General features: G+C 47.2%; 1 protein-coding gene and 3 non-coding genes across 7 annotated transcripts in view; 3 read left to right on the plus strand and 1 right to left on the minus strand.

The window, feature by feature from the left end:
* Positions 1-1,937: 1,937 nt before the first annotated feature.
* Positions 1,938-2,010, minus strand: trnak-uuu (transfer RNA lysine (anticodon UUU)). Its single transcript has one exon. It is a non-coding gene; the product is annotated as a tRNA-Lys (tRNA).
* Positions 2,011-3,778: 1,768 nt separating this feature from the next.
* trnak-uuu (transfer RNA lysine (anticodon UUU)) lies at positions 3,779-3,851 on the plus strand. The gene has a single exon. It is a non-coding gene; the product is annotated as a tRNA-Lys (tRNA).
* Positions 3,852-4,709: 858 nt separating this feature from the next.
* trnav-uac (transfer RNA valine (anticodon UAC)) lies at positions 4,710-4,782 on the plus strand. Its single transcript has one exon. It is a non-coding gene; the product is annotated as a tRNA-Val (tRNA).
* A 4,451-nt stretch (positions 4,783-9,233) lies between these two features.
* patl1 (PAT1 homolog 1, processing body mRNA decay factor) overlaps positions 9,234-19,376 on the plus strand; it is a 54,171-nt gene continuing 44,028 nt past the window's right edge. For 3 of the 4 annotated variants that reach the window (XM_060853414.1, XM_060853415.1, XM_060853417.1), the window contains exon 1: positions 9,234-9,323. In XM_060853414.1, the coding sequence (XP_060709397.1) occupies positions 9,288-9,323 (36 nt within the window). In that variant the 5' untranslated portion in view covers positions 9,234-9,287. The remainder of the gene's footprint in view (positions 9,324-19,376) is intronic. The other variant, XM_060853416.1, reaches the window with a different exon arrangement.

Raw genomic sequence — 19,376 nt, forward strand, 5'->3', positions numbered from 1 at the left:
GTCTATTTATCCTGTCCATGCCCCTCATAATTTTGTAAACCTCTATAAGGTCAACCCCCAGCATCTGACACTCCAGGGAAAACATCCCCAGCCTGTTCAGCCTCTCCCTGTAGCTCAGATCCTACAACCCTGGCAACATCCTTGTAAATCTTTTCTGAACCATTTCAAGTTTCACAACATCTTTCCGATAGGAAGGAGACCAGAATTGCACGCAAGATTCCAACAGTGGCCTAACCAATGTCCTGTACAGCCACAACATGACCTCCCAACTCCTGTACTCAATACTCTGACCAATAAAGGAAAGCATACCAAACGCCTTCTTCACTATCCTATCTACCTGTGACTCCACTTTCAAGGAGCTATGAACCTGCACTCCAAGGTCTCTTTGTTCAGCAACACTCCCTAGTACCTTACCTTTAAGTGTATAAGTTCTGCTAATATTTGCTTTCCCAAAATGCAGCAACTCACATTTATCTGAATTAAACTCCAACTGCCACATCTCAGCCCATTGGCCCATCTGGTCAAGATCCAGTTGTAATCTGAGGTAACCCTCTTTGCTGTCCACTACACTTCCAATTTTGGTGTCATCTGCAAACTTACTAACTGTACCTCTTATGCGCTCATCCAAATCATTTATGTAAATGACAAAAAGTAGAGGACCCAGCACCGATCCTTGAGGCACCCCACTGGTTACTGGCCTCCAATCTGAGAAACTACCCTCCACCACCACCCTCTGGCTTCTACCTTTGAGCCAGTTCTGTATCCAAATGGCTAGTTCTCCCTGTATTCCATGAGATCTAAGCTTGCTAATCAGTCTCCCATGGGGAACCTTGTCGAACGCCTTACTGAAGTCCATATAGATCACTTTCACTGCTCTGCCCTCATCAACCCTCTTTGTTACCTCTTCAAAAAACTCAGTAAAGTTTGTGAGACATGATTTCTCACGCACAAAGCCATGTTGACTATCCCTAATCAGTCCTTGCCTTTCCAAACACATGTACATCCTGTCCCTCACGTTTCTCTCCAACAACTTGCCCACCACTGAGGTCAGGCCCACCAGTCTACAGTTCCCTGGCTTGTCTTTATCACCCTTCTTAAACAGTCTTCCGGCACCTCACCTGTGACTATCGATGATACAAATATCTCAGCAACTGGCCCAGCAATCACTTCTCTAGCTTCCCACGGAGTTCTCGGATACACCTGATCAGATCCTGGGGATGTATCCACCTTTAACTGTTTCAAGACATCCCGCACTACCTCCTCTGTAATCTGTAGTTTTGCTAGATGTCACCCATCCATTTCCCTACAGTCTATATCTTCCATATCCTTTTCCACAGTAAATACTGATGCAAAATATTCATTTAGTATCTCCCCCATATTCTGTGGCTCCACACAAAGGCCGCCTTGCTGATGTTTGAGAGGCCCTATTCTCTCCCTAGTTACCCTCTTGTCCTTAATATATTTGCAAAAACCATTCGGATTCTCCTTAATTCGATTTGCCAAAGCTGTTCGGAAACAAGAAACGAAATTACGAAGAAATCTCGCTGAAACTCTTGAGAAAGAGTCCCTCTGATTTCCCTCCACAGATGCTACCGCAGCTGCTCATTTTTCCAGCGATTTCTGGTTTTGTTTCTGATTGCCACCATCCGCCCTTCTTTCGGTGTTTATCTACTCTATCCCAGTGTGTTTTAACACAGCGATTTCCACACACTCCCCACAGTTCAAGCGCAAAAGTAACACTTCAACTCTCCCAAATAAATGCTACGGTAAGGAATTAAAACTGTTTGACCTGTGGCAGAGTTGCGTGGACGGTGCGAAGAACACGTTCGAATTTAAATAGCCTGCTGTTTCTACGCAATTTTGTCTTTGAGACTTTAAAAAGATCAGATTCGACCATGTGATGACTGTTTCGACACAAGACTCCTGTTTAAAAGCAACGCCCAAACAGGGACTTGAACCCTGGACCCTCAGATTAAAAGTCTGATGCTCTACCGACTGAGCTATCCGGGCTCTGCATTCACTGCCATTGTAGTGACACACACTGGTGAACAGAGATCAGTGCATTGATCTAGTTTCGGCTTGGTGAGTTGTTTGAACACTTATCCTTTCTCATTTCCCCTATTCCCACAGTGCGTTCACAATCCCATTACATCGGCAACAACACATCTCCGACCCTGGCCCAGTTCCACACTCCCTCATCTTTTTCTTTCTCTGCGGTTGACTTGCAAGTTGCTTCCTAAAATCACTTCCAGTTCAAGCCTTCCAAAAGTATTCACAACAACAAGGACACAAATTGCTGGTGAAAATTAACAGCTCTGGCAGCAACTGTCCAGAGAAAACACGGTTGATGTTTCCAGCCCAGTGAGAATTCGTCACTGGTCACAAATTGCAACTCGCTGCTCTCGATTTTAAAAAAAACTCTATTTTCCAAATGGCTGCAACAAAACGTCTCAAGCAAAGCATAAGCGCTGCTCTTGGACTGGGCTGGACAAAGCTCCCTGATGAAGGAGCAAAATTTCGAAAGCTAGTGCTTCCAAATAAACCTGTTGGACTGTAACCTGGCGGTGTGTGAGCCTTAACTGTCAAACTCGTCAAAGAAGAGTTGCTCAAGCTGAAAGGATAACTGTAATGTCTCTCTCCACAGATGCTCCCAGGCATGCTGAACCTTTCCAGCAAATTTCTGGTTTTGTTTCTGATTGCCAGCGACCACCCTTCTTTCGGAATTCATCTACTCTGTCCAATATGCTTCTGTCACTCAGCCGTTTCCACCCACTTCCCACCGTTCGAGGGCACAAACTGCACTTCAACACTGAAAATTAAATCCTCCAGAAGGCTTTGGATCATATGAACCAGATTCTGGATTGGAGGTGCTGGAAAAGCGCGGCAGTTCAGGCAGCAGTCAAACCGACGTTTCGGGGAAAAGCCCTTCTTGCGGATCCTCTTGCAAGGATGCCTGCCTTGAAGAAGTTTTCTTCCTCTCTCTCTCTCTCTACAAGGTATTCCTGATGAAGGGCTTCTGCCCGAAAGGTCGATTTTCCTGCTCCTCGGATGCTGCCTGAACTGCTGTGCTTTTCCAGCACCTCTAATCCCGAGTCTGGTTTCCAGCATCTGCAATCATTGTTTTTATCTAACATATTAACAAAAGTCCAGTCTGTTGTTGACTGAGCAATTTTCATTTCTCAGACTCCAAAGATTGATTGCTTTGGAGGCAGTGGGACTCAAAAGCAGCATTCCAACGGATTCTTGGACGCGGGACGCTCAGATCAGAAGCCCAACACTCTCCCCAATGAGATATTCAGGCTGGAGAAGTGATACTCATTGGTGAACACAGTCTTGGGGGAATAAAAAATCAGGTTTTCTCACGTCACAGATTGATTGTTTAGAGACAGGACTGAGCAATCCGATTTTAAGGCAGTGCCCGAACACGGACTTCAACCCTGGAGCCTCTGGTTAAAAGTCAGATGTATTCCGGACGAAGGTAAAGAGGCCCTGAATGCGTACACTCACTGGTTAGTAGAGAATATTGCATTGATTTCGGATTTTCTGTCTGAGTTTGCGGCACACATTGTCTTTCTCATCGCTTCCCCATATTCCCACAATGAGTATTGTTGCCGATGTAATGGGATTGTGAACGCACTGTGGGAAGAGGGGAAATGAGAAAGGATCTAATCTAATCTATCTGCAATAAGTGTTCAAACAACTCACCAAGCCGAAACTAGATCAATGCACTGATCTCTGTTCACCAGTGTGTGTCACTGCAATTGCAGTCAAATGCAGAGCCCGGATAGCTCAGTCGGTAGAGCATCAGACTTTTAATCTGAGGGTCCAGGGTTCAAGTCCCTGTTCGGGCGTTGCTTTTAAACAGGAGTCTTGTGTCGAAACAGTCATCACATGGTCGAATCTGATCTTTTTAAAGTCTCAAAGACAAAATTGCATAGAAACAATCGCATTTCACCGGCACCAACGCATCTCCGATCCTGCACCAGTTCCACACTCCCTCATCTTTTTCGGCGGGTGGCTTTCAGACTGTCTCCTGATACCCAAAGAAATAAATTCCAGCTCAAGCCTTCCAAATGCATTCGCAGCAACAAGGACAGAAATTGCTCGTGGAAATCAACAGCAAGTGTCGACAGAGAGCACGGTTAATGTGAGATATTAACCAGTGAGTCTCAGTGCTGAGAGAGAGAAACTCCATCTTTCCAATGGGCTGCAAGCAGAATGTGTCAAGCCAAACACATGACGTGTAAGCGGCGCTGTTGGACTGGGCTGGACAAAGTCAAACATCACACCACACCGGGTTTGTGTCCAACAGGTTTAGGTGAACCCACAGGCATCTCCCCCAAGTCCCTCCTCCCTACCTTTTATCTTAGCCTGCTGGACTAACCTGCAATCTTCTTCCTGACCTCTCCGCCCCCACCCTACTCCGGCCTATCACCCTCACCTTGACCTCCTTCCACCTATCACATCTCCATCGCCCCTCCCCCAAGTCCCTCCCCCCTATCTTTTATCTTAGCCTGTTGGACACCCTCTCCTCATTCCTGATGAACGGCTTATGCCCGAAACATCGAATTTCCTGCTCCTTGGATGCTGCCTGACCTGCTGTGCTTTAACCAGCAACACATTCTCAGCTCGGTCCTCCGAAATTGTCTGGTCCCAAATCAAGTCAAACACAGGTACCTGTGATTCACAGATTTAACAGCTCCTTTGTAGGTTCCATAGTGTAGTGGTTATCACGTCTGCTTTACACGCAGAAGGTCCTGGGTTCGAGCCCCAGTGGAGCCATCGCAATTTCTTGCACTTCGACTGAAGTGAGTTGACAAATCATGATTACTTGCGGTTGATGTGTAATGATTTCAGTTTGGCAAGGTTCCTTCCTATAGGCTAGTGCACAAAATCGGGAGTCACAGGGTTGAGGGTGATTTCGGGGTTTGGATCAGAAACTGGCTAGCTCAAAGAAGACCGACTGGTGGGCTGGTGGATGGGAAGTGTTCATCCTGGAGTTCAGTTACTCGTGGTGCACCCCAAGGGTCTGTTTTGTGTCCACCTGCTGCTTTCCATTTTTATAAATGACCGTGGTAAGGGTGTTGGAGGACGGGTTAGTAAATTTGGTGGAGTTGTGGATAGCGCTGAAGGACGTTGCAGGTTACAGAGGGACATAGATAAGCTGCAAAAGCTGGCCTGAGAGGGCGCAAGTGGAATTTAATGCGGATGAATGTGAGCTGATTCACTTTGGAAGGTGCTACAGGAATACAGAGTACTGGACTAATGGTAAGATTCTTGGAAGTGGAGATGAGCAAAGAGATCTCAGTGTCCATGCACATAGATCCCTGAAAGTTGCCACCCAGGTTGATAGGGTTGTTAAGAAGATGTAAGGTTTGTGAGGTTTTGTTGGTAGAGGGGATTGAGTTTCGGAGCCACAAGTTAATGTGCAGCTGTACAAAACTTGGAGTATTGCGTACAGTTCTGGTCACCGCATTACAGGGACGATCTGGAAACTTTGGAGAGGGTTCAGGGGAGATTTACTAAAAATGTTGCCTGATATGGCGGGAAGGTGTTATGAGGAAAGACTGTGAAACTTAGAGCGAAGAAGGATGAGAGGTGACTTAATTGAGACATATAAGAAAATCAGAGGGTTAGGTAGAGTGGACAGTGACACCTCTGATGGTGATGCTGAGCACAAGAAGCTTTAAATTGAGGGGTGATAGATATAGGAGAGTTGTCAGGGGTAGTTTTGTTTACACAGAGTAGTAGGGGCGTGGAACGCACTGCCTGCAACAGCCAACTTTAAGGCATTTAAATGGTCGTTGGATAGACAGATGGATGAAAACAGAATAGTGTAGGATTAGATGGGCTTCATATTAGCTCCACGGGTCGGCACAACATTGAGGGCCGAAGGGCCTTTAGTGCGCAGTCATAGAGTCATGCATGTTGCATGTGCTCACTGCTTCCCCCTATTCCCACAATGAGGGCCGAAGGGCCTTTAGTGCGTAGTCATAGAGTCATGCATGTTGCATGTGCTCACTGCTTCCCCCTATTCCCACAATGAGGGCCGAAGGGCCTTTAGTGCGTAGTCATAGAGTCATGCATGTTGCATGTGCTCACTGCTTCCCCCTATTCCCACAATGAGGGCCGAAGGGCCTTTAGTGCGTAGTCATAGAGTCATGCATGTTGCATGTTCTCACTGCTTCCCCCAATTCCCACGATGCGTTCACAAACGCATTTCACCAGCACTAACCCACCTCCAATCCTGCATCAACTCCACACTCTCTCATCGTCTTCTTCGGGTTGCTTCCTGAAGTCAACAAATAAATCCATCACTTCCAGCTGAAGCCTTCCAAACGCATTCACAGCCAGAGGGACGCAAATTGTTCGTGAAAATCAACAGCTCTGACAGCAACTGTCGAGAGAAAACACGATTCGTGTTTCTAGCCCAGTGAGGTTCTCGGTGCTGAGAAAAACCAAATCCATCTTCCAAATGGCTGCAAGCAGAATATGTCAAGGAAACTATGTGTCGTGTAAGCGCCGCTGTTGGACTGGGCGGGACAGAGTCAAAAATCACACCACGCCAGAATATAGATTTATTTGAACGCACAGGAAGGAGAGCGAGAGAACTGAAGAAGGGGCGGTGCTCCGAAACCGTCCGGTTCCAAATCAGGTCAAATACAGTCACGGGTCACTATTAGGGCTTGTAGGTTCCATGGTGTAGTGGTTATCTTGTCGGCTTTACAGGCAGAAGGCCGTGGGTTTGTGCTTCTGGACTGAGATGAGTTGGGAAGTCATGATTGCTTGCATGTTACCATTCCAACGTGAACCATGAATCCAAAGGTTGATATTTAACGTGGAGGCCCGAGCGCACCACGCAGTTATAGAGCTTTACATCATAGAAATACACCCATACCCTTCGGTCCATACAAGCCAGATATCCAAAGCTCAGTTAGGCCGCTGGCCCATACTCTTTTAAAACCTTTGCACGCATCCAAATGCCTTTTCAATGTTGTCATTGTAGCAGCCTGCACCACTCCCTCTAGCCGCTCATCGCACACATGCACCACCCTCTGCTTGTAAAAAAAAATCACCTGAGATCCCTTGTAACATTATCCCCTCTCACCCTCAATTTATGCCCTCTCGTTCTGGACTCGCACTCTCCAGGGAAAACACTTTGTCTATGTATCCGATCCATGCCCCTCAAGATGTTATAAACTTCTCAGTGGTCACCCACTAGCCTGCAACCCCCAGAGAAAACAGTCCCAGCCTAGTCAGCCCCCTCTCTATAGCTCAAGTCCTCCAACCTGGCAACAGCCTTGGAAATGGTTTCTGAACTCTTTCAAGTTTCACAACTGGGGAATTGCGAATAAATCTCGCTCAGAGTCTGCAGAAAGAGTCACTCGACCCAAACGGGTAACGCTGATTTCTGTCCACAGATGCTACCATAGATACTCAGCTTTTCCAGCAATTTCTGATGTTGTTTCTGATTGCTAGCATCCACAATTCTTTCGGCTTTTATCTACTCTGTCCAATGCGTTTCTGTAACACAGTCATATCCATACACTCCCCATAGTGCAAGTGGAAAAACTACACTTCAACAGTGTAAGGAATTGAAACATTTACCTGTGGGAATGTTACGTGGATGAGCAGCAGAATGAGTTTGAAATCAGCCAGTCTGCTGCTTCTGGGCGACGTGTTTTGTTTCAGTCTTGAAACAAATCTGGTTTTCTCGTATCATGAATTGATTGTTTAGATACAGGACTGAGAACTCCATTCTTAAAGGCAGCGCCCGAAAAGGGACTAGAACCCTGCACCCTCAGATTAAAAGAACTGACGCGCTACCAATTGCACTATCCACCCCCCACCCCTAACCATCTCCCTCACTAATACTCACTGGTAAGTAGAGAATATTGCATTGATTTCATAATTTCGAAAGTCCTCACTTTCTCCTGGCCTAATTTATGTACCTATGTCATATGGTCCGCCCGGCTTGTTGTGTTCTTCCAGCCTCCTGTTTGCAAACTTTTCACTGTGCTCCTGTCCGTGAGGGTATGTGGCAATAAAGGACATTCTAATTCTAATTCTATATCCTGGTGAGCTTTCTGCGAACTGACTCCAAAGAAAACCTGACTGCATGGCTAAAAATCACACAACACCAGGTTATATCCAACAGGTTGAATTGGAAGCACTAGCTTTTGGAGTGATGCTCCTTCTTCAGGCGCTTCATCAGCAGCGCTCCAAAAGCTAGTGCTTCCAATTAAACCTGTTGGACTATAACCTGGTCATAGAGATGTACAGCATGGAAACAGACCCTTGGGCCCAACCTGTCCATGCCGACCAGATATCCCAACCTAATCTAGTCCCACCTGCCAGGAACCAGCCCATTTACCTCCAAACCCTTCCTATTCATATACCCATCCAAATGCCTCTTAAATGTTGTAATTGTACCAGCCTCCACCACATCCTCTGGCAGCTCATTCCATACATGTACCACCCTCTGGGTGAAAACGTTGCCCCTTAGATCTCCTTTATATCTTTCCCCTCTAGCCCTAAACCTTTGCCCCTCTACTTCTGGACTCCCTGACCCCAGGGAAAAGACTTTGTCTATTCATCCTATCCATGGCCCTCATGATTTTGTAAACCTCTATAAGGTCACCCCTCAGCCTCCGACGCTCCAGGGAAAACAGCCCCAGCCTGTTCAGCCTCTCCCTGTAGCTCAGATCCTCCAACCCTGGCAACATCCTTGTAAATCTTTTCTGAACCCTTTCAAGTGTTGTGTGATTTTTTTTAACTTTGCACACCCCAGTCCAACACCGGCATCTCCAAATCGTGACTGCATGGCATCCTTAAAACAAACCATTCCCAGTGCTCCATCCCTACCTCCATCCATCTGGGCTCTGGAGCACGTGATCTCCTGTGTCTCTCCTCCGTCAGCCCAGCCCCGCCCCCCCTCACTCACGGTCGTCCCTCCAATTCGCGCGCATGCTCAGTACCTCTCATGCCGCAGCCGGGCAGCCTCCTTGCGCATGCTCCCCGAACGGTGGGCGCGGCTCCGCTACTTCACGGGCGGGGGAAGGGCAGGCGCGATCGGGAGAGATTGCGCACGCGCGCCGCTCAGTCTCTCCCACCCCACCCCCTTCCCCGCAGCCACAGATCTCTTGCGCACGCGCACGGCCGCCGCCTTCCCCAGCCCCCGTCGGAGGGGGGCGTGACCGCGCATGCTCGGCGCTGCCAGTGCGCGCAGGCGCGGCCAATGGCGGCGGTCGGGGTGAGTTAGCGGCGGGGCGGCGAGAGTCGGAGCCATGTCCCGGGACATGTTCGCGCTGTCGGACCGGCAGGTGAGCCGAGCGCGGCGGGGAGTGTGGAGAGAGGCCAAACGGCCGCTTGATTTCCCTCCCCCACCGTGTGCGTCTGTGGGGGGGGGGGGGAATTGAGGGGCCGAGGCCCGGGCTGAAGGCCGCGGCCTAACTCCCAGGGTCTCCCCTCACTGCGTGGGGGAGGGGAGTGGGGGAGGGGGAGGGGGAAGGAGAGGTGGGGGTTCAGGGATCGGCCTGAGAACCCCCCCCCCCCCCCCCCATGAGGAGAGGAGGTCAGTGAGGCTGGGCTGGAAGAGAATGTGATCCCCACCCCAGGGGCTGACGCTCTACCCTCTCCCCAAGGGGCTGTGACTTGCCTACCCCACCCCCCCCCACTAACCCGCCCCACCCCCCCGAAGTGCTGTGACCTCTCCCCCCAGGTGCTGACCTCCGTCTAGATGCTGTGGCCCAATCCCAGACACTGACTCTGACCGAACATTGCCATCTCCCCTTCCAGATCCCTCCGGGTTGTAATTTCTACCCCCCCCCCCCCCCCCCCCCACACACACACAACAACCTCCCCCATATCTGTGACTCCTCAACCTAAACACTGTGATCCTTCCCTGTCCACCCGTCAAAATGTGCGGTGTCGTCCGCACCGTTTGGATGTTAACAGTGGATGGAGCACGATTTCATCCAAAATCTGTGCCTTCCTACCTCATCTCTTCCCCCGCCCCCCCACTGATCTGTGAACTTTGTGCCCTGCCTGTGACTTTCTCTACACCCAAGAGCCATGACCTCTACCCAACTACTACAAGCTGAGAGCACTACTCCGTCCTCAGACACGGTCATTCTCCTCAAATCTCTTGGTATTGTAATCCCACCCTGTCTCTCCAAAGACTGTGACTCTTGCACCCTTCCCTCCGCTCCCCCATCCAACCTTCCAATCTAACCCTGGGAAGTGTGAAACCCCACCAAACGGTGGGAATTGTGGCCCCAAAAAAATACACACACACTGACAGTTGTGAATATCCACTTCCTGCACCTCCCCATTCCCAGGTTTTGGAGACTCACTTGGACCGCCATCTTCATCCTCAACTCAAACTATGACGTCCCAGTTTCTCCACCCCACCACATAGCCCATTGGTCCCAATTCAGTGAACACGACTGAGGGAGCCATGCTATCTTAACAGATCAAGAGTGGGAAGGCATATAGTGTACTGGGCTTTATTGGTAGAGGAATTGAGTTCCGGAGTCCTGAGGTCATGTTGCAGTTGTCTAAGACTCTGGTGCGGCCTCATCTGGAGTATTGTGTGCAGTTTTGGTCGCCGTACTATAGGAAGGATGTGGAGGCACTGGAACAGGTGCAGAGGAGGTTTACCAGGATGTTGCCTGGCATGGTAGGAAGATCATATGAGGAAAGGCTGAGGCACTTGGGGCTGTTCTCATTGGAGAAAAGAAGGTTTAGGGGAGATTTGATAGAGGTGTATAAGATGATTAGGGGTTTAGATAGGGTTGACAGTGAGAACCTTTTTCCGCTAATGGAGTCAGCTGTTACTAGGGGACACAGCTTTAAATGAAGGGGAGGTTGGTATAGGACAGATGTTAGGGGTAGATTCTTTACTCAGCGGGTTGTGAGTTCATGGAATGCCCTGCCAGTAGCAGTGGTGGACTCTCCCTCTTTATGGTCATTTAAGCGGGCATTGGATAAGCATATGGAGGTTATTGGGCCAGTGTAGGTTAGGTAGGCTTCGGTCGGCGCAACATCGAGGGCCTGTACTGCGCTGTATTTTTCTATGTTCTGTGTTGAGAGGTTAGTGCTCATGGACTGCCACACTGTCAGAGGGTCAGTACTGTGGGAGGGTCTTTGCTGGGGGAACATCGCACTGTCAGGGGGCCTGTGCTGATGTACTGGCGTGCACTATTTGAGGGTCATTTCTGAGGAGCGCTGCAGTTGGCAAAAGTGTCACCTTTATGCTGAGAAGTTCAATGAGGTCAAATGATCCCTCTCAGCTAACTCCAAGAACTGTTTGCTAGTTTGTTGTACTCAGTGTGTATTACGTCACATCTCAATGCCAGTTCACCGTAGTGTGGGACATGATGAATACAAGTCAGCTACTATGTTTTGAAGCATTTATTTCTCAAGCTGCATTCATATCGCATTCCCGTTCCTTCCCCCCCCCCCCCCCCCCCCATTCCCCCAATCCCCAACTTCCCTCCCCTCTCCCTTCAGAGATTCAAGAAGATTTTCAGCTCCATGCACGGAAGTGTCAAAAATTTGTGTTCAGGTGTAAGTAAAATATTCAAGGCACACTGTTAGCTTTCTGTTAAACATGTATGAGGTATCGGAGTATGGAGTTTGTGTTATTGATGTTACAGCACTGTGCTGACACACATTTGTAGCACATAGTTCTGTCTGTTCAACACCGCTCTGCACAATCTATGGGGTTTTGTGGCAAAGGTAGTGTCTGCATGTGTTTTATTTATGAGGTGACAATAAACAAGCACTTCCAAGGGAAGTTGGATAGTCGTTTGAAGGAAATAAATCAGTGGGGCTACAGTTGAAGCCTGGAATTAATTGGATAGATCTGTGGGAAGTATCTTGACTTGAGGGGCTGAATGGCCTGCTGCATAACTGTCTTTTGCAGAGATTAGACTTTTATCTTTGCACTGAATCTTGAATCTGAAGTATTTTCAAATAATGAAGTGTGGCAAAGAATTATAATATATTGTATTATTGGTTATAAAATAGAGGTCAGTGAGTTTTTGGTTTTTGGTATAGTGAAGGTGACTTTATCAAATGGTCCAAAACCATCTTTTTGCCAATAGATCATCATCTGCTTTGAGTAAACTCACAAGACAAGCAATACGCTACATGGTGAGATGATTGCTGAACTAGAAGTATTCACTGACTTGGAAGATTTATGACCCAAAAGGAGACAGATTGACAGAGAATGTCAGCATGTCCAGTTCAGAGAGAAAAGATGCATTTTGCGTCGAGAAATTTTGATATTGGCAGTCTCTAGGTCTTCAGAATTGGAAAAGAAGGTCAGAGCTACTTCAGCAGTACAAGTGGATAGGTTTGGAAAAAGCCCTAGTTCTCATCTTACACTTCTCAGCTGGAGTGACTGAAGCTGGTGAATGCAGTAATTCACTGATAGCTTGTAGCCTTTTCCGTTGATTAAAAAAAAATAAGGAATCAAGTATTAGTTTTACTTCACTGTGTATCTATGAAGAATTTTGTGAGGATATAGTGTTGAACTTTTTTTCTGATCTTTGCAAAAAGATAGTTCCAAGTTGTCTTCTGACTTCTATGTAATAAAACGTGTGTTTTATCCTTCAAAGTACATGCACAACTGTACGTGTATGTGTTTGCATGTACATTGCATTTGTATAAATTCAGTGGTTGAACTCATGGTGAAGAAATCAAAATCTAAAACTTAGTTCACCCAAGCCAGATTTAATTCTGGAATCTGACCTGTTCAGTGTTGCCATCAGCTAGGAGCAAAACAAAAAGGGAATTGATAGCATGGAATAAACAAACACGTGCTCTCAGGGGAAACTGAAAACGCCAAGGCCTAATTTTGTTCTCGACAGAACATACTGGAAATAGACACAGAGATAGACAGCACCGAAACAGACCTTTCGTCCAACTCGTCCATGCTGACCAGATATCCTAAATTAATCTCGTCTGATTTGCCAGCATTTGACCCATGTCCCTCTAAGACCTTTATTTTCACATACCCATCCAGATACCTTTTAAATGTGAGAAGGTACACAATGCCAGGTTATAGTCTAACAAGTTCATTTGAAATCACAGGCTTTCAGAGTGCTGCTGCTTCGTCAGGTAGAGTGAAGAGAAACACAGGGGCAAATAATTTTCTCGGCAGAGACATGTTGTAATTGTACCAGTCTCCACCATCACCTCTGGCAGCTCATTCCAAACACAGTCCCATCCTCAACGTGAACACATTCCCCTTTAGGTCCCTTTGAAATCTTTCCCGTCTCACCTTAAATCTCTGCGCTCTAGTTTTGTACTCCCCGACTTTGGAGAAAAGATGGCCGTCTCTTCACCCTATCCATGCCCCATATGATTTTATAAACCTCTACAAGGTCACTCCTCAGTCTCTGATGCTCCAGGGAAAGCAGCTCCATCCTACTTAGCCTCTCCCTGTAGCTCAACACCCCCTCCCTCCCAAAAACAAAACCCTGGCAACATACTTGTTAATCTGTTGTGAACCCATTCGAGTTTAACCGCACCTTTCCTATTGGGGGGAGACCAGAACTTCTGTAACTACATACTTGAAAAATGGGTGGGGGTGGATAGGTGGGTTTCTTTCTTCATGGGTGAACATTTGATGCTCTTTTCAAAGACTAACTTGACCATTTCAATTCAGTGAACACACAAGTAAGCCTGTCACTCATTAATCAGACCAAGTAAGGTGAATCAAATTGGTTTCTGTAACAACTGCTGTTGGTTTCCGATTCTGAGACTAGCTGTTAATTCCAGATTTATTAATTTGCTTCGTAAAGTTCTGTCAGGTGCATTGATGGGATTTGAACCCTTGTCACCGGTACATTTGTCTGGGCGTCTGGATATCTGCTCCAGTGACATAATCGCGAAGCCACTATCTCCCTCTAGTTTGGAGCTTTCAGACTTGACTGTCTTTGAGCTTTGTTTGATTTACTGTGTATCTGACCCTGTCCTGGGAATGTGAGCTTAGATAACAAATTCCTCAAATTAACACAGACTGTTAAAATAAAATCCCTGAAGGTCAAAAGTGAATATGTCAGGTTGAACTCCTGTAAATGATTTCCCCTGGAGAGCTGTCTGGCTGGTCTACTTCAGAGGGCGGGAGCATGATGATGATGATTAAGGTAAAGTGCATGTTTGTAATACACATGAGTGGGGGAGGCTGGTGATGAAGAACGGAGAATGTTGAGAAAGAGCAGCAGACTCGGAGGGCAAGCCTGCGTGTGCAGTCGAGTGCGAGAAAGATAGACAGAGAATGAGAAGGTGACCAGGTAGACATGGGATGAGGCATTGTGAAGCAAAAGATGGAGATGAGCTGTGGATAGGTGAGTCATGAGATTAGATTAGATTACTTAGTGTGGAAATAGGTCCATCGGCCCAACAAGTCCACACCGACCCGCCGAAGCGCAACCCATTCCCCTATATTTACCCCTGCCCTTAACACTATGGGCAATTTAGCATGGCCAGTTCACCTAACCTGCATATTTTTGGATTGTGGGAGGAAACCGGAGCACCCGGAGGAAACCCATGCAGCCACGGGGAGAATGTGCAAACTCCACACAGTCAGTCGCCTGAGGCAGGAAGATTGTGAGGCGTGATAGTAATGGAGATGAAGAAAGAGAGATGGGTGAGAGATGGAGAGGGGAAATTGAAGGCAGCTCAAGAGACACAAAGGGAGAGGCAGCGATCGGGGAGAGTCTTCTGCTGTGAGAAATCTTTGTTGGGAATAAAGTGTACTTTCCAAGAAGCCAGCAACATGGGCAAAGTCAGAATCTTTTGTCATTCACTCATGTGCAGGAAGGCAGGGATTGAGTGAAATGGGGTCTTCTCTATGGTTTGATATCTATTATTAACAAGGAGTTTAGTTTCTTTTGGCACAGATTGGGCTGGGACAGTTGTTCAAGTACAATCTTACAAGAACCAGCCTGCCTTCCATTGTGATCTAACTCCAAAGAGTCTCAAGTGTTGTCAGGCATAAATAATCAATCCCCACGTAATCCAGCTTGCTTAAAATAGGGATGATCAACTGAGACGCTGGCCCATTTTGAGAAGGTATTTCTGCAATACATATTTACAATGTCAGAGTTGTATTAATTTCAAGGCAGAGAGGCATCCTTATTTTGTGGCAAAGCAGTATCTAGAATCGCTACTGTGTGGAGGCAGGCTACTCAGCCCATTGAGTCCACGCTGACCCTCTCAAGAGTTTCCCACCCCCTGCCTTATCCCTTGTAGCCCCTCAGTTTCTGTGGCTAACCCGCTGAGCATGCACATCCCTAGACACGAAGGGGCAACTTGTCATGGCCAGTCCACCCGAATCTGCACATCTTTGGAGCGTGGAAGGAGACCTGGAGGAAATCCATGCCGACACAGGGGAAAATGTGCAAACTCCACACAGACATTCATCCGAGGTTGGAATCGAACCCGGGTTCTCGGTGCTGTGAGGCAACACTGCTAACCACTAATCCAACGTGCCAGCCAGCTGGAATTTTGTGGATTTTAATCTTGCAGTTGTTGGTCGTTGTTCCTCCAGCCGCCTGGGCTCTGAGCTCTCGAATTTCTTCTCTGAATCTGAATTTTCAGACTTTGAAATCCATCTTGTAGACCCAGATTTGGTGACCAGTGTTGCTGGTATCTCTTCATCTCACTCTAGGTGAGAATCGTTTTGCTATTAACTGATCAACAAGGTTTCTTTGATCTGTACCCAGGATGGGTATGTTTCACTGGCTGAACCAACATTCATTGCCCACCAAGTCACAGCGCCAACGGTGCATATGGAAATGGTGCCCGTGTAATTGACCATGCTGAGGTTGGTGGTGACCTGCTGTTTCGAAGCAGGGACATAGTGACAATTGTGGGTCTCTTCGGAAAGGGGTTTTAGGATTTTGAACCAGCCCCAGTGGAAAAACATCACAAAGTAGTTCCAAGCCAGTACGGTGCGTGACTCTTTTTGATGGAGCAGGGGTAGAAGTGGTTCAGGTCACGGGTCAGAGTGGCCCTGGTCAGTTAACGTAGGTGTTATGCACTGCTGCCAGTGTTTTACGTTGAATGTGGTAGATGGAGTGCCAAACAAGCAGGCATCTTTGCCCAGGGTGCTGTGGACTTCCTTGAATAGTGTTGGGGCTGCACTCATCCGGTCATCTCGAGAGTTCTCCATCATACTTGTGGCGTGTGCATTACAGATGGTGGACAAGGCTTTTGGGGAGATCAAGGCCAGTGACTGACAAGTGGGAAGTAACATTCATGTCACAGACATCTCCAGTACGAGACAATCTAACCACACCAACCATCCCCGCCATTCAATGACATGACCATTACTGAATCCTTCAGCCAACGTGCTGGGGGTCAACAGTGACCAGCAACTGAGTTGGCTTCATCATAGAACACTGTTGTTACAAGAGCAGGTCAAATGCTGTCAATCTTGCAGCGAGCAACTCATCCTCCTGACTGGCCACAGCCTGTCCACCATCTCCAAGGCACAAACTGGGAGTGTGCTGAATACTCCCCACTTGCCTGGGTGGATACAGCTCCAACAAACCTCCAGAAGCTTAAAACCGTATGACGTAAGAGCAAAGTAGGCCATTCTGCCCACAGAGTCTGCTTTGCCGTTAAGTTGGATCAAGGTTAATCTGCTAATCCTCAACTTCACGTTCATGCCTTTTCTCCATACCCTTTGATTGCCCTCCAGTTTAAAAATCCGTCCATTTCAGTTTTGAAGCGACCCAGCTATATCAGCTCTCTGCAGTGAAGAATTCCACAGATGCACTCCCTTCTAAGAGATGAAATTCCTTTACAGCTGTCTTAAATGTCCAACTTGTATTCAGAAATTAAACCCTCTGGTATGCACCCATCCAGGGTGGAGGTGAGTTCCTCACTGGAGTATGTTCCTGGTCTCTGACCAGCTCTGTACTTATCTGGCAGGTCCAGTTAAGTTTCTGGTCAATGGTGACCCTAAGGATGTTGACATTGGGAGTTTCAGTGATGATAATTGCATTGAATGTTCACGGAGTAGTGGTTGCATTGTCTCTTATTAGAGATGGTCTTTACTTGGCAGTTGTGTGGTATAAACGTTATTGGCATATGTCAGTACGAATGTGAGTACTGTCCAGATCTTGTTGCATTTGAACCTGGACTGCGTCAATATCTGAGGAGGTGTGAATGGTGCTGAACATTGTGCAATCGTTAGCATTGGATCTGTTTGGCATCTTATCAAACGGCTTCTGAAAATTGGCTGTATGAGCTCGCCTTCAGTTCCCTGAAATACTACGATGCCGCGAGATATCGATTAACAGTTGCTTTTGGCCAGTGCAGCGAATTGTAAACAGTGCCCAGAACATGAGCGAGAGGGATAGAATTAGAGGTCGTCCTTCACAGATATCCAAGCTGATAACAGGAAGAACCATTGGTGATCAGTGGCATTTTGACATCGCCGGTGATCTGCGTCTCTTGATTCAACGAGTGTGATGGTTACTATGTTGAACAATTACCAAGATCATAAATTCCAACGAAGAAATATCTCAGAAGCAGAACAGGGTGTGTAATACCGTAAGTTAGAAAAGTCGAGCAGAGGCAGAGAGGAGACCTCACTATGAGCACCGAACACAGCAGATTGGATTGAATGAAGTGCAAGTGAATTGCTGCTCTCCCTGGATGGTGTGTCTAGGTCCTTAGATAATGAAGAAGGAAGGGGGTGAGCGGGTAAACATTGGACATTCTGCGGTTTCGTGGGAAGGTGCTGGGTTGTTGACAGCAGAGGAGGAGTGGACCAGGGTGTCCTGGGTCCATAACGGATTGCTGCCAGAGGTGGTGGTAATGGTGGCTTGTGGTGCTTTGGATGTGAAGGCTGGAGTGTAAGCACTTGGTGTCTTTGTTTTTCAGATCTCTATCTCCTGCAGTTCTTTTATTATTATTATTACTGTTCATGGAAACTGTCCAAAACAACACAGTCTGAATTCTTCCTCGTGGCTATCTCTGCCAATCTGACCATCCCAATCAGCATTAAGATTAAAAATACCAGTGATGAATATACTGCTTTTGTTACCGCAGCTGTTTGGCCACCTGTGTGCGACTGCTACTGGAGTCATCTTCCCCTTTTTATTTCTTATTTTCCCCCTATATCAGGTGTGTATCTTCTGATCATTAATAATTTCTTGCTGTAATGCTTATTCCCTCCTGTGCTAACAATGCTGCCCATCATTTCTTGCTTCCTGTCTGTCCTTTCGAAATGTCATATCGCTCTGAATGTTTATTTCCCAGCTTTCAGTTCCTTGTCAACATGTCTCTGCAATGGCTGTAAGATCATACCCACTAACCTGTTCTTGTGCTTGTTCTGAATGCTGCGTACATTCAGGACACCATCCATGACAGAGCAGCTTGTTTTGTTTGGCACCACGTCCAGAAATGTTGACTCTCTCCATGACTCATGCCCAACAACTGCGGTGCATGCTATCTGCAAGATGGACTGCAGAAATTTGTCAGAACTTTCAGGCAGGACTTGCCAAACTGTCCAGAAGGAGAAGAACGAGTAAATCGACTTGAGTATACCAGACCAAAAAAAAATTAATTCTAATTCATTCTGAACACATAGAAACAACACCTGCCAGTTCCCCTCCAAGTGATTTGGCATTGACATCTTTCAAGTTTAGAAGGTGTACAGTGGTCCCATGAGTCATCGAGTCGTAGAGATGTCCAGCATGGAAACAGCCTCCAGTCCAACTCGTCCATGCTGACCAGATATCCCAACCTAATCTAGCCCCACCTTCCAGCACCCAGCCCATATCCCTGCAAACCCTTTCCCTTCATACACCCATCTAGATGCCTTTTCAGTGTTGCAACCAGCCTGTACCACATCCTCTGGTAGCTCATTCCATGCATGCACCACCGTGTGTGGGGAAAAAAGCCGCCCTTTTAAATCTTTACTCTCTCACCCTAAACCTATGCCCTCTCGTTCTGGACGTCCCCACCCCAGGGAAAATAACTTGTCTGTTTACCCCTACCTGTGCCCTTTCTGATGTAATATAGAAACAGGAATTGCACACAATAACTCCCAGAATGATATGCACTCTGCCTGCTGACTCTGAGAAATATTGAAATGTGCAGTCTGCACAGTGGTCTTGTATGGTGTGGAGACCAGAACTGTGCACAGTGTGAAATGAAGATGACAACAGTGTACAGGAACTCTGTGTGCTATGTTTACCAGAAGTCAGTAAGTAGAAACCACCTAAGTAGAGGCAGGGAAGGCAGTTTGGCCCATCGATGTTGCTTTGCTGTTTGATCACCTCAATACCATTTTCCTGCACTATCTTCCCTTAACATCTGGGCATTCCTCGGTCTCTCTTTTGAAT

Source organism: Hemiscyllium ocellatum, chromosome 40 (genome assembly GCF_020745735.1).
Source record: "Hemiscyllium ocellatum isolate sHemOce1 chromosome 40, sHemOce1.pat.X.cur, whole genome shotgun sequence".
Classification (NCBI taxonomy): Eukaryota; Metazoa; Chordata; class Chondrichthyes; order Orectolobiformes; family Hemiscylliidae; genus Hemiscyllium; species Hemiscyllium ocellatum.